The sequence below is a fragment of the Phoca vitulina genome, unplaced genomic scaffold (genome assembly GCF_004348235.1).
Source record: "Phoca vitulina isolate PV1807 unplaced genomic scaffold, GSC_HSeal_1.0 scaffold3, whole genome shotgun sequence".
Lineage (NCBI taxonomy): Eukaryota > Metazoa > Chordata > Mammalia > Carnivora > Phocidae > Phoca > Phoca vitulina.
The window spans coordinates 49,882,424-49,898,308 of record NW_022589706.1 but is presented as its reverse complement, the minus strand read 5'-3'; the positions used below and the strand labels follow the sequence as shown (position 1 = coordinate 49,898,308).

The window sequence follows — 15,885 nt, the reverse complement described above, 5'->3', positions numbered from 1 at the left end:
ATAATGAATGGCCAAGGGGAAGAAAAGGTACACTAGAAGTAGAAGTAAAGACTTCAATGCTATATTTTACCAATTTCGATTGTTCTTGGAGTAGTTTTCTAGGACACAATGGAAAAGGTCTCAGGAGAAAGTGGTGTTTTAGATCCTTGCCAAGGTGGCATTGAGATTTCATGGCCCGAAGTTGTTGTTGCTTTGTTTTTAATTTTTATAGCAAGATACAATTGATATTCTATGTCCTCTTCCAGTAATCCCCCTTATGTGAGTTTTCAGAAGAATTTATAGTGTGGAGTACCAAAAATATTGGCTAAATACTTGAGTGATTTTTCTGTGTGGGAAGTCTGTCATTTTTAAACAGATATTTAATCTGTGTCATGGTGTGTAAGATCTTTAGGTTATCAGTTAAAGGTAGCTGCAATCTGAGAGAAGCATCTGAGCTGGTGACAAGCAATAATCGAAATGGAAAAGGAGGCTAGGGAATATAACTATAAAATTCTACAGCATTTTCAAAGGAAGACAAATGAAAATGAGGAAGTTATTTCAGTCTTCTTTCAAACCATAGTGTCTGGATGAATTCTAAGATATCTTATTTGATCATATTTTAGTAGATTTAGGTTTATTTCTGTTCTTATAAGAATACCAACCCTAAAACAAATTGTAAAGATAAAAGAAAAAAATTTGCCCAAATCTATATGAAGTCCTGTCCTGAGGTAAAAATTTAAAAATAAAACTAGACAAAACAAGAAATGTATAAATATATCCCCAGTTGAGAGACTTCTAGGAAAAGAAAAGTAATCAATGACAATTTATGGGAGACAGAAAAGTAAGGAAAGGGTGTGGAGAAAAGATTAGAGAACCAAGTGGTCAACAAGGTAGTCTTGGTGGAGCTGAATGCCTAGGAGATGAGGTAAGTGCTTACCCATCACTGCAAGGTTGACGAGATTTAAAATTTTATAGTTAAGAAACATGCTGACAATTTAAAGTCTTTTGAGTGATGTTGAATAACGAGACTGTGAAAATCAAGTAAGGCATGAAAAAATTGAGATAAATTAGTTGTAGTTAGAATGGAAACAAATGTTTGCCTCAGAAAGAGAAATATCAATTTTCTACCATATTTTATATAACAAGCACTAAATTTACTAATCCAGTTTCACAGCTTTGGTTGTTCCCTGTTTTTGAATGACACCTAAGTTAAGCCCAACTGCGGTGCCTCAGTTAACTACCAGTCTGACATCTCCATTTGTGTATTGGAAATTTGAATGTCTCTTAAATTCCAGATACAAAATATTTATCATTTTTTCCCCCAAGTTACCTTTCCTAGACCTCATTTGACTCTCTTTTACTTCTCAAGATAAAATCTTGTGTCATCTTTGACATATCCCTATCCTTTACCAAGATAGTTAATTAATTACCAAGTTCTGACAAATATTCTATTGTAAATGTTCTCAAATTCATCACTTTGTTTCTTTTCTTACTACCACAATCCAGGGTGCCATCACTCCATTCCCATTAATTATATTAGCCACTTTGCTTATTGGTCCTCCTCTTTTATTTTTCTCCCTCCTTTAAACTATCATCATGCGGACTGCGGATTCATCTTCCTAAGCACTGCATGTCCTCAAGTTAGTCATTTCCACTAGATAAAGTCAAAAACTCTTTTGATTAGCACTGAAGGCTTTCCATAATTTGTATCCCTCTGATCTATTTATCCTTTATAATCTAGTAGTCCTCAATATCCCTTGGCTTCATTTATTCACTACTTCAACAAACACTATCTATAATGTACTAGGCCCCACAATATGGCCTGGGTATAAAGCAACAACAACATCAACAATAATTAATGACATGGGCCAGACCATAACATGGCCTCAACTAGAGGTGAAAAGACTGCCATGTAAAAGTACAAAATACTCTCAGTGTAGATCCATATTAGGGTGAGCCATGGAAGACCTCAACAAAGAGGAAACGACAGAGTTGAGTGATAAAGTGAGTGGGAGCTCACTGGGTAGACTTGAGGTGGACATTTTAGACAGAAGAACCAGAGTGTGCAAGGACATGGAGGTGTGAAGGAGTTTGGTTGTCCATGGAACTCTGAGTAGTTTGAAATGGCTGGAACATAGATTAGAAGTAGGTTGGAGAATGAGATGAGATGATGGCAGGTTGCCTTAAGACAGGGGCACAGTTTATTTACAGAAACATGAGGAAAAAGCAGAGTGTGGGGTACAGATGAGAAGTTCACAAATGTGATGATGGAATTGTAAATATTCTCTTCTGATGCCTTTAATTTTCTCAGTGGACCAGGAAGTAAAGTTATCAGCTAAGATTGAGGATGAGGTAAAAGGTGCTGGAGGGTTGAGGAAAAAAGAAGTATGGAATAGTTTTTGAAGAGAGTGGAAAAAAAAAAATCAACAGAGGATGTATTAAACACACACACACGCACAAACACAAACTTGTTCTCCTGAAAGCATCAATGCAATTTATTTTTATCTGAGACCTAATACATCCACATACTCCCCTCCAATGCTACTTCTTTTTTTTTAAGATTTTATTTATTTATTTGAGAGAGAACACGCTAGAGAGACAGAGGGAGAGCTTGCTTGGGAGCGGGGGGAGGGACAAAGGGAGAAGGAGAAGCAGACTCTCACTGCAGAGCAGGGAGCCCAATGTGGGGCTCCATCCCAGGACTCTGGGATCATGACCTGAAGGCAGATGGTTCACTGACTGAGCAACCTAGGCACCCCTTCAATGCCACTTCTAATCTGAAAATCTTGGTGATAGGCCTGGCTAGATTAAAGTTTTCCAATTTTGCTGTGAAGATAGCATATAGTTTAGCAAAAATCTGCATCACTTAGAGTGTTAAAGTGCAAATTCTCAGACCCTTTCAGGAATTTGAACTCACTAGATCTGAGGTAGGATACCATAATCTGCGTATGTAATAAGCACTCCCAGGTGATTTTGATAAAAGCTGTCCTCCAATCACACTTGGAGGAGCCTCAATATTTAAGACAAAATCTCAACACCTTTGTGTAGCAACAAAGCCCTTGTTGTTGCCTCTGTATGAGGATTTTCCAGGGAAACAGAAACAATAGGATATATCTTTCTTTCTATTTCCTCTTCCTCCTCCCATCTCTCTTTCTCTCCTTTTCTCTCTCAATGGATAGCTAGCTAGATAGGCATATAAATATATAGATATATAATCATGGGATCTGTGTATCTAAGATAGAGAGATTTTATTTTAAGGAATTGCTTCATACAATTGTAAGGTTGATAAGGCTGGAAACTCAGGCAGGAGTTCTACTCCCAAGGCAGAATTTTTTTCTTCTCATGAAAAGCTCAGTTTTAGCTCTTAAGTCCTTCAACTGATTGGATGAGGCCCACCCACTTATAGAGGGAAATCTTAAAGTCAACTGATTATAAATGTTTATTATAGCTACAGAATACTTTCACAGCAACATGTGGACTCGTGTTTGACCAAACAACTTGTCACTATAGCCTAGCCAAAGCTGACACTTAAAATTAGTCATTATACTGTCCAGTTTCATCTTTGGCCAATCCATGACACAGTTTGCTGCAAGAAAATTGAATTGCTGGCCATTCTTTGAACACTGCTTGTTATTCCCTCTTCCTAGACTGTCTTCTCATGCCTCTTTATCTGGAAAGTTACCCCAAATTCCTATTTCAATTTAGGCAATACCTATTTGTTGTCTAAATGAAGCATGGTGAAAATACCTAACTTACTGTAGGTTGAACACAGCATGCTTCTCTACAAAAGATTTCTTTGAACTACAGCCATAAATAAACTAGTAAGAAAGATGGACACTGCTCTCACCCAATATAGCACTTCATATTGTGTGTGTTCTTTGTATATAATAAGGACATAATAAATAAAATAGAATCATGATCATACTTCAAAAATTATGATAGGCTTTGGCATGAAGAACTTCTAAGAAATTTCTGTTTTCCTCCCTCCTTCCTCCCCAACCTGGCAAGGTCTTCACTTATTGATTCTAACTCTGTCACTGGTGAGAGGGAACTAGACACCGTCGTACTCCTGAAAAATAATTTCATAGCATAGATCCAGAGAGGTTCGATTTTAAACTTCTTTCCTTCTTTCTCTTCCTCCCCCTCCTCCTTCCTTCCTTTCTTTCCTTTCTTTTCTTCCTTTCTTCCTTTCCTTTCCTCTCCTCATATACCTTTTACTACTATGATGTCTAAATTGAGTTTCTGGGGGTGAGCAAGAGGAAAGAAATAAAGATTTAGAATGACTGTGACTTATTTCTGATATAGCTTTTATATTTATATCCTTTACTTGCAGACCAGTCACAACCTCCCGTCCATCTTTGCCACTATGGATGATTGCCCTCATTGTGTTTGGAGTGTTGGCAATCCTGGGAATAACTATTGGTCTCCTGGTTCATTTTCTGGCAGTAGGTTGGTAAAGAATACATTTTTATTTATTTATAAAAAGTACAGTTTGTTGTAAACTTCATTTCCATTTCTACCAAAGACAAAGAGATAATTACAAACAATAAATTAACTATCTTCCTTTAAAATGGCTATCAATGACCCAAGATCCCAGAAATACACATTTGCCAAGCACTCTATTGCAGACATCTTTTGAATATACAAATGTAAAAGAATGTATACAATATAGGGACATGAATGCACAGATAGATAATTGATAGGCAGAAAAAGTAATCTACCAAGATGGTATTGTATGACTTTATAATTAAAATATTAAGATAAGAAAGACAAGAAAATCAGCATATACTTATACTTCTCATTTTTCTCCAGACTTCCCAGTGGTTTGTTAGCAGTATTATTCTTTTTATATTGTCAACATTTATAACGCTTCATTCTGGTTTGTAATCATAATTACTAGATGTTTTCTAAAGAATACTATGGGAAGTGAATCTGGGGGGTGGACCATAGGGAGTTTACAGCTTATATTTTTACTTATCTCAAATATTCTCTTATCCAGTGTGAATTTTTTTTAACACTATGAAACACTTATCTTCAGTTTTTAACACAAGAAGCTGGGGTAGCCTTGAGGAAAGCTCCTTAATTTACAGACTCTCTGAATTATGATATAGTGATCTTGATTTCCCTCCCGTGTTCATCCCAACTCACCTCTAGAAGGTTGCCTCAGCTGTGAGATTAGAACATATACCAAAAATTGGCACATTAGTATGGTTTCACTTTTATTTTCACTGCTGTCATTCTGCAGGGTCAAAATAGGACTCTATGGAAATATTCCTTGTCTTTTTTGAAATCTCATTACTCTAATCATAGAATCATTGAGAACTTTCAGAAAGACCTTCACTTGACTCAAGTTGTGAGGAGATGTATCCCTGATCTGTATCATTCTTCACCCTAGTGTATATTTCACATTTAGGGGAATGTTTGCTTCATAGTTTTTAGTCTGGGGTTGTCATTTTCTTTTGTTTCCTTGGAAATGAACTCTTTACCCTTGTCTTTTGGTCTTTTTAAAAACTTAGAGGAAGGAGAATGTAAAAGAAGTGTTTTTACTCTGTCAAATTTAAATAGAAGTATTCCCATAATTCATGCTTAAGCTCTGTTACTACACTCCAGAACACTCTCTGTACAAAAATAAAAACTCTGTGTGTGTGTGTGTGTGTGTGTGTGTTGTGTGTAAGTTGTAAGTTTTCTTTACAGAAATAAGTTCTAAGTCATGGAAAAGTCGTAAAACAATTCTTTCTTTCTGTCCCTTATCTATCTTTCTCAATTCATATTGTCATTTGAACCACTTAGAGAAATGGGAATGTTAATCATAAGGTGCAGGTGTGCCTTATGGATATCTCATCCCCAAGCGGTTGTTTTCATTCCACGAGGTACCAACAAAGCTCACTGACTGATTTCACAGTGACCTCAGCATAGTGAGCCATCTCTGTGGCCATTAGGATTGCTGCATACAATTAAATTAATACTCAATTCCTTGTTCTAGGGTGTAGTTTCTTATTCTTAAATGTCTTAGACATAAAATGTTTAGTTTATCCACTGGCTCTTAGAAAAGTGCCCCATGCAGTTGTAATAAAAAGTTTGTATATTGTCAATTTATTAGTTTACATTGGGGAATATTCATGGCAGCTTGATTATCACAATAGGTAGAAATATCTAGGAATCTAAATAAAGAACTGAAGGATGCACTGTAAACACTGAATTATAAAAAAGAAAGTTGAATAGTTTCAAGATGTATTTTTTACTACTTATGATAAAGTCTAATAAACTACCATTGCAAAGTTTGGTCTCTATAGTAAAATATCCATGACCCCCAGACAAACAAACTACAATTAACAATGTTGGTTCACAAATTATTATTCATAAACAAATGATTTCCAGCATTTTCTTTAGAACTTTCTAACTTCTTTTTCTATCACCTTTCTCACTGTAAAATATTTTCACCACATTTATAATAGTAAGTCATATTTTATTTTAATTATGGTGCTTTCTTTTCCTTTTCTGCATTCAAATAGAAACTGTAATTAAATAATTAACATTATTATTTAATTATATCCTTGTTATTACCTCATGTAATGATTTCATCCATATTGATCCTGTTTCTTCCATCGCATAGTCTTCAAAGGCAATGATCATATTGCAAAATAGTATTAATATTTTTTTAGTGCTTACTATATGCTGGATGCTATATAACAGCTTAATATCTATCACATATTAGGGGTAAGACATATCATATACCAAATGGCTTAGTGTCTATGAAAATTTGGGAAGGAAATATAATGGATTAGGTGTGACTTTGTAGTCAAATCAAATTTGATTCTTGGCTCTTAAGAGTAGCTACATGAGGGGCGCCTGGGTGGCTCAGTTGGTTGAGCGACTGCCTTCGGCTCAGGTCATGATCCTGGAGTCCCGGGATCGAGTCCCACATCGGGCTCCCTGCTCGGCAGGGAGTCTGCTTCTCCCTCTGACCCTCCTCCCTCTCATGCTCTCTGTCTCTCATTCTCTCTCTCTCAAATAAATAAATAAAATCTTTAAAAAAAAAAAAAAAAGAGTAGCTATATGATATTAGCTAAGTTACTGAATATCTATGAGACCACATTTCTCCTGAAAAAAAAAAATGTTATACTTCATATGTGTTTTATAAAGTATCTTCCCATGGTACATAATAAATGGTAACTATTTTTAGTCATAGTCTGATGATTATGGGACAAAAATCTCATTTTTGTATATAGTCCTATCTGTCTCAATCAAGACATTACTCTTTTTTCTTACCTTTGTCTATATCTATATCTGCTGCATTATGGGTCCAATAAGCACTTTTCACAATGCCCAGGATATCTAATCAACTGTGCCAGAAAGATTCACAGGTTATCAATATCAAATATGAGCACAATATTTACTAGTTGGTATTACTATGTAATCTATATTTGCATTTGAAATCCATTTCATTTAAATAATTCCTGGATCCTGTTTTTATCTCACAGAAAATACAACCTACTATTACCAAGGTAGCTTTAAAGTGTTGGATATCCCATATAACAGAAATTATCAAAGAGAGACATCACTGGAAAATAACCATCTTAGCAAAATTCTTGAGACCAAGGTAAATTAGGATTTTCCTATATTTATTTCATTGTTAGTTCTCTGAAATATAAATATATTATTGGAATTTGATGCTTGACTCTATGTTCTCTTTAACAGATGGTTGATGCATTTCAAAGTTCTAGCATTTACAGACAATATATCAATTCTCAAGTCATCACACTGGCGTAAGTAACTAATAATAGCAGTTAGAAAAGAGATCAACCCATTCATACATACATATTTCAAATACCTCTGTAAAAAGAATTTTGAAATATTATAGTCATTAGTCAATAAATTACTAATAAACAGTAAATTACTAATAAACAGTGTTCAATATAAAACCAAAGCAAAGATTGGGCTATCTAGTTTTATTCATTAGATCTATTGAGAATTTATTATTTATTAAATGCCTCATCACTCAAATTTCTTAAGTTTTTATGTCCAGCAAATAGCAGATTATCCCTTTGACCAGTGTTTGATAGTCTAACATTTTAGCAGTAGTGTAAGTACAGACCCTGTTTTCTCATGTCTTTCCGCTTGCAAGTCAGCTAAATACCTTGTGGAACTATTCTAGAGTTCTTACAGGGTAAGAAAGAGCATATCTACACCAAACTTTGATGACAAGGAGGTCCTTCTAGTCCACAAGTGAAATAGGCTATGTGTCCTCTGCATGTGGGCTTAGAGTAGCATGGAATAGCAGGGGAGCCCAAGAACAGGAATTACTCAACCTGAGCCCAGCCTTTGCCACTTAGTAGCTCCAGAGCCTTGGGTGATTTACTATAACACTTTGAGTCTGTGCACCTATCCGTGAAATACTGATAATAGCACCCTCATTGCCTCTCTCATAAAACTGGACTCAGGAGATCAAAGAAGATATGTATGGAAAGATTTGCAAATAAACACATTTCCAATGAAGGCAATTTTTGCTTTTACCTTCATCAATGCCACCAGACTATACGCCTGCCCTTCTTCCCCTGCTCCTGGAACTCATGGGACTCCTGGAATTGCAGAACACATCAAGATCTCAATTAGAATTAACCTTGAGGGTTGATTTTAGTATTATAAAGGGATGGGAGGCTAAAATTGAAGGGCCCAGGTATTTTTCAGAGATCATTGCAACCACCAGAGAGCTTTTGCTTTGTTTTCCCATGCATGTAACTTTAGGTATCTATAGGAAGTGTGGTCCCAAAGGAAGTGATGGAGAGGTTGCAGGACAGAGGTTTTCATTTTGGTACACCCTCCTGTGATAATCAAACCTGTGTGTGTTGGGTGCTTCCTACTGATTCATATGCCAAAATGATAGTCATCTGTCAGGAAGAGCCAAAGCATAATAGTGCCACTTCAGACACTAGCCTCAAAGCTGCTTGACAATTCCTACATGTCCATTGGTCAACCTTGCTCACCCCTTTCTGAATTCCAAACCAATTTTTCCTGGACACCACAGTCAGGTTGATCTTCCTCAAGTATGGTTTTATTCAACAACTTCTCTTTACTGCTACCCCTTGACTAGCATTAAAAGTCCTCCTCCATCTGCATCCAATCTCCTAGACATTGTTGTCTCTGTGACTGGGCACAAAGAGACAGTGCAGTATAAAAATCCTGGGTTATAGAGTCAATTGTACTGAATCTGGTCTGAGTTTAGTAGCTGTGTAATCTTAAGCATATTAGGTAACCTCTCAGAGCTTCCATTTTTCCCTACCTATAAAATGAAGATAATGACACCTATGTTGCAGGGTTGTTATGAAGTCTAAGTGTGATAATAAATCACAGAAGATGCCCAGTAAATGCTAACTAATTATTGCTGTCCAGTTATTCTGGTAGTACTCTTCCTCTCCTCTGCCTGATGAAATTTTCTGCTTCATAATGAAGTAGTGGTAACAATACTCTAAGGTCCAGTAGTATATGTCACCTCTTCCATGAAAATTTCTCTGATTCTTTAAGTAAAAAATGACTTACCCTTCTATTTGCAGATAAGATAAAATAAATATCATCACTTCTGCCTAATTTATTATAGTAATTTGTATACATGTCTTATCTCCTAGAAATCTGTAAATTCCTGCAGGGTAGGAACCATGTGTTAGTCATCCTTGCATTACCTAGTAGCACCTACTCCAGGCACTTGTCTATAGCATTTGCTCAATAAATGATCGGTGAATACATGAATGTGAGCCCAGTTCTTACGTGGTACTTCTTTTTTTTTTTTTTTTTAATTATTTATTTATTTATTTTAGAGACAGAGAGAGTGAGCATGAGTGGAAGGGGCAGAGGGAGAGGGAGGGAGAATCCCAAGCAGACTCCGCACTAAGCACAGAGCCTGACGCAGGGCTTAATCCCTCTTATCTGGTACTTCTACCCTGTGCTTCAGGCCTTTCCTATTTTTCAGATTTATAGAACTATTTGTCCTCTAAGATGAATACTATAGCTGCATGCTTACTGTCACCAAATAAATGTAGGCAGATGGATGATCCTGTGATTAAACAAAAGTGAAGTTACTACACAAACCCATAAAAAGTCAGAAGAAATAAAAATATGAAAGATCAGGGAACGAGGAAGTAAATGCTATTTTTTAGCAGCATATGAAATATGTTTATCTCGTTGAAACATATTTATCTTGTTTCCAGTCCTCATAACAACAGTGTTACTGCACATATATGGCTAGTATTCAAGGCTCCCAGATCAATGAAGGAAAACACAAGAAGAAGAATTGAAAGCATCTTACATCAGATGCTGAGGAACCATGCAGGCTCTCTGACTACAGATCCTAATTCTCTTAGACTCATGGGTAAGCTTATGTTTTAAATAGGAGCAGTGTTACTCTTATCTTTTTATGTCTAACATATATCACAAGTACCATGCACAAAGCTGATATTCAATTTTTTAAATGAATATGTCATTATTTTATATCAGAATAATAATTTGTGTTCTTTATTATTGAGAACATAATAATCAAATCATAATAATGCCATAACTGAAAGCAGTTCTGGGGGGAACACTGCTTCTCAGTATAAAGCAAATAGTAAAACTTTGAACAGTAATGGTGTGTACTGTGTATTTTTTCATGATCTCCTATAACATTGAAAAATAGCATACAATCTGCCCTTATAAGACAGATCACTTTTTAAAAGTTATTTTTGTGGACTGACAGGAATCACGTTCACTTGCAGTTCTTCCTGTTCTTCTGAGAAAAGATACTGGCAACTGTCCACCTTAGATGATATGGAATACAGTTCCAATTAAATAAAAAAGAAGTCTCCCATGTGGAACTATGAAGGTGGTATTTCCATATCATACATTCATATATGGTAAAAGAACAATTCAAATAAACCAATATTCTCTCCTTTCTACTGACATTTTATCCTGAGATTCAAAATTATTTCTGGACCCTCCGGCTCTGCTGAATCTAGCATCTTACTTCATTGGCCCCAGGGTATTAGGTGCTAGGTATTATATTTACCGTGAGCTTTTGTTCTATTTCAGAAATCAATAAGGTTCATGCTGAAAAGATTATCAACAACCGTAAGTTCAGATACTTCTTAATTAAACGTGTGAGCTGATCTAAGACATAACAGTCAAGATTTGTTACTGTTAGCTAGGCACAATTCTAATTAGATGCTTTACATACAAATCATTTAATACTCACAACGATCCTAAAGATAGATGTTATTATTATCATCCCATTTGAGAGATGGGGAAACTGAAGCACAAAGAAGTGAAATAATCTGCCCAAGTTCATCCAGTTTATGAATGGTATGGTCAGAATTCAAACCAGGGTTGCAGAGCCCATGGACTTAACTGTGACTTTATCTGCCTCCCACAGTTCTCATATTCTCCAAATGTTGAAGAATCTTGGAGATACTATGCTGGGTATAAAGGTGATCCAGGGGCTGCTAGTGATTCCTGTGCAAATTACAACCTAGCCCCTTCAGTGCAAGATATTGTCAGATAGAGCTATACAAGAATAACTCAGCTCACTCTCTGCTTTATAATCAAATAACTGTTATCTTCCTACTCTCAATGGAACAAAACTGACTCTGACAGGCTGTGGGACACGAGCAAGGATGTCAGCTACGTATGATAGAATCAGGGGGGGTTCCAATGCTCAGAAAGGAGAATGGCCGTGGCAAGCAACTCTCAAAAAGAATGGCCAACACCGCTGCGGGGCATCTTTGATCAGTGAAAGATACCTGGTGACTGCAGCTCACTGCTTTCAAAAGTAAGTTCATCATGTTGCCCAAAGCTAGGGAGACCAAAGACCCTGGAGTTCCCAGCTTCATTATCAGTAGCACTCTCATCTCAAGTGTCCGGGTTTGGAAGACAAATTATATAGGAAGCCAATCTAAGATTTTCCTGCATTACCTATAAGAATGCAAAGAGGTCATTCATTCTTGATACTACATTTTTTTCTCACATGATTCTTATCTCTCATCACTTTATACTCCAGACATCCCTAACTACTCATAGTTGCTAAAACACATCATCCTGTTTCATACCCCTCTCCCCCACTGCATATGCCTGTCCCCCTCTCCTTATCTTTTAGGCAACTGTGACTCAGCTCTATAGTCTTACCCAAAATGCTACTTTCCCTAAGAAATCTCTTCCCTAGAGCATGCAGATTTAAGTGTACCTGTTTTGTTGTCCCATTAATTATATACAAAGCACTTAAGCAATTATAACTGTCTGTGTTTATGTCCATCTTTCATTAGATTTAAGTTTCTTGAAGGTGTAGCTATTAATTTTTATTTCTATAGTCCCATTACTTTATATAGTATATGGTATAGGGACTCAAGATTTTTTTAAATGAATTTAAAAAATCAGACTATCACTGCTAATGAGCTATACAGCAAAGGAATATTAATGTCATGAAAAGAGTACAGTAGATGCAGGCTGCATTTCTATTATTTTAAAATAAATACATAATTTTTGCTTCTTTAGGACAAACAATCCAAAAAACTATACTGTCAGCTTTGGCACCAGAGTAAATCCCCCTTATATGCAACGTTATGTTCAACAAATTATTGTTCATGAAGACTACATCCAGGGTGAACATCATGATGATATTGCAGTTATACAGCTCACTGAAAAAGTCTTATTTCAGAATGATGTACATCGAGTTTGTCTTCCTGAAGCCACGCAGGTTTTTCCACCAGGTGAAGGAGTTGTTGTTACAGGATGGGGAGCATTTTCATATAATGGTAAGTTCAGTGAAGGCTTAACATAGTGTTTGAGTACAAAAGCAGAAAACATGGTGACCAAGGTACAGAGTCAAAGGCATCATTTACTTCAGGATGCCTAGTTCTCACAGGCAATGTCTCAGGAAATGATGCATACGGAGTATGGCTTTGCAAATTGCCTTGGTTTGGAACGTTCTGTGGAGACCAACTGGTTGTAGAAACTCCCCGACCTGGAGTAACTAATTGAGCAAGTTCTGGTTCAAAGATACAAGAAGAGAGATAAGGATATAGAAAGGCAGCATTTAAAAGATTTCAAATTATTCTTTGAAGATTTCTGTTTCATTGATTTGGGTGAGGGAACTGAGTGGGGTTTTTAATCTTAAGAATAGTCAAGAGTCAAATGTAAGTTTTAAGCACAGAGGACTAAACAAGTTTTCCACCCTGCTCTATTTCAGAGCAGCTCTTTTACTGGTAATGTTTACTTCCTTTAGGTAAATACCCAGAGGTACTTCAGAAGGCACCTGTGAAGATTATTGACACAAACACTTGTAACGCTAGGGAAGGATATGATGGTTTGGTATCAGATACGATGCTGTGTGCTGGGTACTTGGAAGGAAATATAGATGCCTGCCAGGTAAGTCTGGACACTAATCATATTGACCACAAAGTGTACAAATAACTGCTGTTATTTTATGAAAATCATCAATATGGAGACAATTCTATGCTTCAGTTAATTTGCACTTCGACAATTCTGTTAAACTCCCTCCAACTTTGGTGCTAAAGTAATTTTCCGCTACATGCAACATATGTTTATAAGTATTTAACAAACACATAAGTTGGACTTACTCTGAGCCAAGCACCTGACTGAAGTCTTTTACAAACAATTCATTTAATTCTCATCACAGCCTTGTGATGTATATACTATCGTTATCATTCTACAGATGAGAAAACGGAGTCAGAGGAAAGTAAAGTGATTTGCACAAGAGCACACAGCTAGTGAGTGGAAGACCTGGCACACAAACCAAGGTAGTCTAGCCTCACAGTCCATAGTCTTAACTGTATTTCAAGAAAGGATGAGTCTCAGAGAATTTCCAACTACTTCCAGCCCATTTCTCTTACCTTCTTAGCCTCCTCATGACTAGGGTTCTAGTTACTTTTCTCAGATATGAAGCCCTGTTCTCCAAGTACATCTATAATATTTGTCTCCCAAAAGCTTTCTCATAGAACTAGACCTTATAACTTACCAGTTCATGCCTTCAAGGTTCAAGTCAACACCAAAGAGCCCCAGAGAATATATTCCAGCCAAAGGTGGTGTTAAGGGTGATGCAGGGATTTACACCATACATTTTCCCTATGGTCTGTATGAAGCATGAATCACAAACTTCATCTGGGCTTATCACTTAGTGAAGTATCTAGAAGTTAGTTCTCATAATGATTAATATGCTTTGTTTTATTCAGGGTGACTCTGGAGGACCACTAGTTCATCCCAATTCTCGAAATATTTGGTACCTTGTTGGAACAGTGAGCTGGGGAGAAAAATGTGGTGAAGTCAATAAGCCAGGTGTCTATATGCGAGTGACTGCCTACCGCAACTGGATTGCCTCTAAGACTGGTATTTAAGAGAAAAGCATCTTGTAGCAACTATCTGAAGTCATTTTTGCCTAAGGTTACTCCCAGCCTTATCTAGCATGCATTTTAAATTAGCGTGTACAATGGCTGTTTTGAAAGAATTGTGGTCCTGAGGAAATATTTATGAACTTTAATTTCATAAAACAACAAATCTCATGTTTAATCAAGAAGGCCTAAGCAAAGAAAACACTCCTATCAAAAAAGGACCATTACTATTTCTCTATTGTGTGAGCCCACATCATGGTTGTCTTACCATAGCATAAAACTCTTGGTTTTAGTCACTCAGACTTTCTGGAATTATGAAAGTATGTCCTTTTCCATTGCAAGTTATCTGGCAGAGCTGTGAGAGACTGGAACCAACACTTTCTGAGGGTTGGATTGGAACATGCTCTATCTGCCTTCATTCATAGCATTTGAGGAAAGGGTATGGTTGTAAACTGACTCTGGCCAGAAGTAGGCCCTGAATTAGAGTCTCTTATTTGTATGGGGATCTTGATCAACTCTTGAAATCACTGTGAAACAATTTCACCATCAGCAAAACTCAGCAAAAAACATTTTAGACCTACAGAAACCAGGTACACTAATTCTTCAGTGTTGATACAGGTTTTTGTGGAAATTCTTCATTTGTAACATGCAAAAAGAAGTAGCTCTGAACCATGAAAATGTATAATGTATTTTAATTAAAACAAATTTGAAAGCAGACTGTCTTTGTACAATAACAAATTTCTTTCTTTTTGTGTGTGTGGTTTTCTTGTTTTATTTTTTGCTTTTTTTTTTCTTAATGGTCTTTTGCAGGTAGCTTTTTCTTTTTTTCTGTTGTTTCCTCTTGGTCCATGGGTTGAGTGAAGGCTATAACGTAGTTAAAAAGCTACCTTCAGGCTGGAGGGAGAGGCTCAGGCACGCCAACAGGGATGCAGTGGGTGGGTCCCTCATAACTAGATGCAGGAGGCTCCCAGTCAGGCATGCATGAGGCCAGCCCAGCCAGGGTTGAGGCCTGCCAGCCTGAGAAGTTTGGTCAGGTGGTTGCTCATCTTTTGAATGAGGAGTAGCAAGGCAAAGGCAGCTGTTTTATATAAAATTTTATTGACTATTTAAAAAAAATCAAGTACTGCCAATTAGCATCATGTCCACTCATACACTAATTAAATCCACTAATTTGTGGATTTTTTAAGTGATAGAGTAATATAGCTAGTCTACTATGTTAACTTTGCCAAGTCCATATCCTGGATCCCAGATTATATCAGTGGTTCTCAAATTTTGAGCTCTTAGGATCCCTTAACATTCTTCAAAATTACTGAGACCCTCAAAGAGTGTTTCTATATAGCCTGTACCTAGGCATACTTATCATACTAAGCACTAAACTGAAAATCGTTTAAAATATTTAATCCACTAAAAATAACAGTATTAAACTCATTACATGTTAACATAAATCACAGAATTTTTATTAAAAAATATTGATATTTGCCAATGGAAAAAATGAGAAATATGGCATTCTTTTAAAATATCTGGCTTAATAGAAGATGGT

General features: G+C 36.5%; 1 protein-coding gene across 1 annotated transcript; it reads left to right on the top strand.

The window, feature by feature from the left end:
- Positions 1 to 899: 899 nt before the first annotated feature.
- On the top strand, positions 900 to 14,351 carry LOC116629169 (transmembrane protease serine 11B-like protein). The gene is made up of 10 exons (XM_032399472.1): positions 900 to 904; positions 4,313 to 4,428; positions 7,461 to 7,579; positions 7,678 to 7,745; positions 10,182 to 10,342; positions 11,038 to 11,076; positions 11,599 to 11,773; positions 12,493 to 12,752; positions 13,223 to 13,365; positions 14,190 to 14,351. The coding sequence occupies exons 1-10, from the start codon at positions 900 to 902 to the stop codon at positions 14,349 to 14,351; spliced, it is 1,248 nt and encodes a 415-aa protein (XP_032255363.1).
- The last annotated feature ends 1,534 nt before the right edge of the window (positions 14,352 to 15,885 follow it).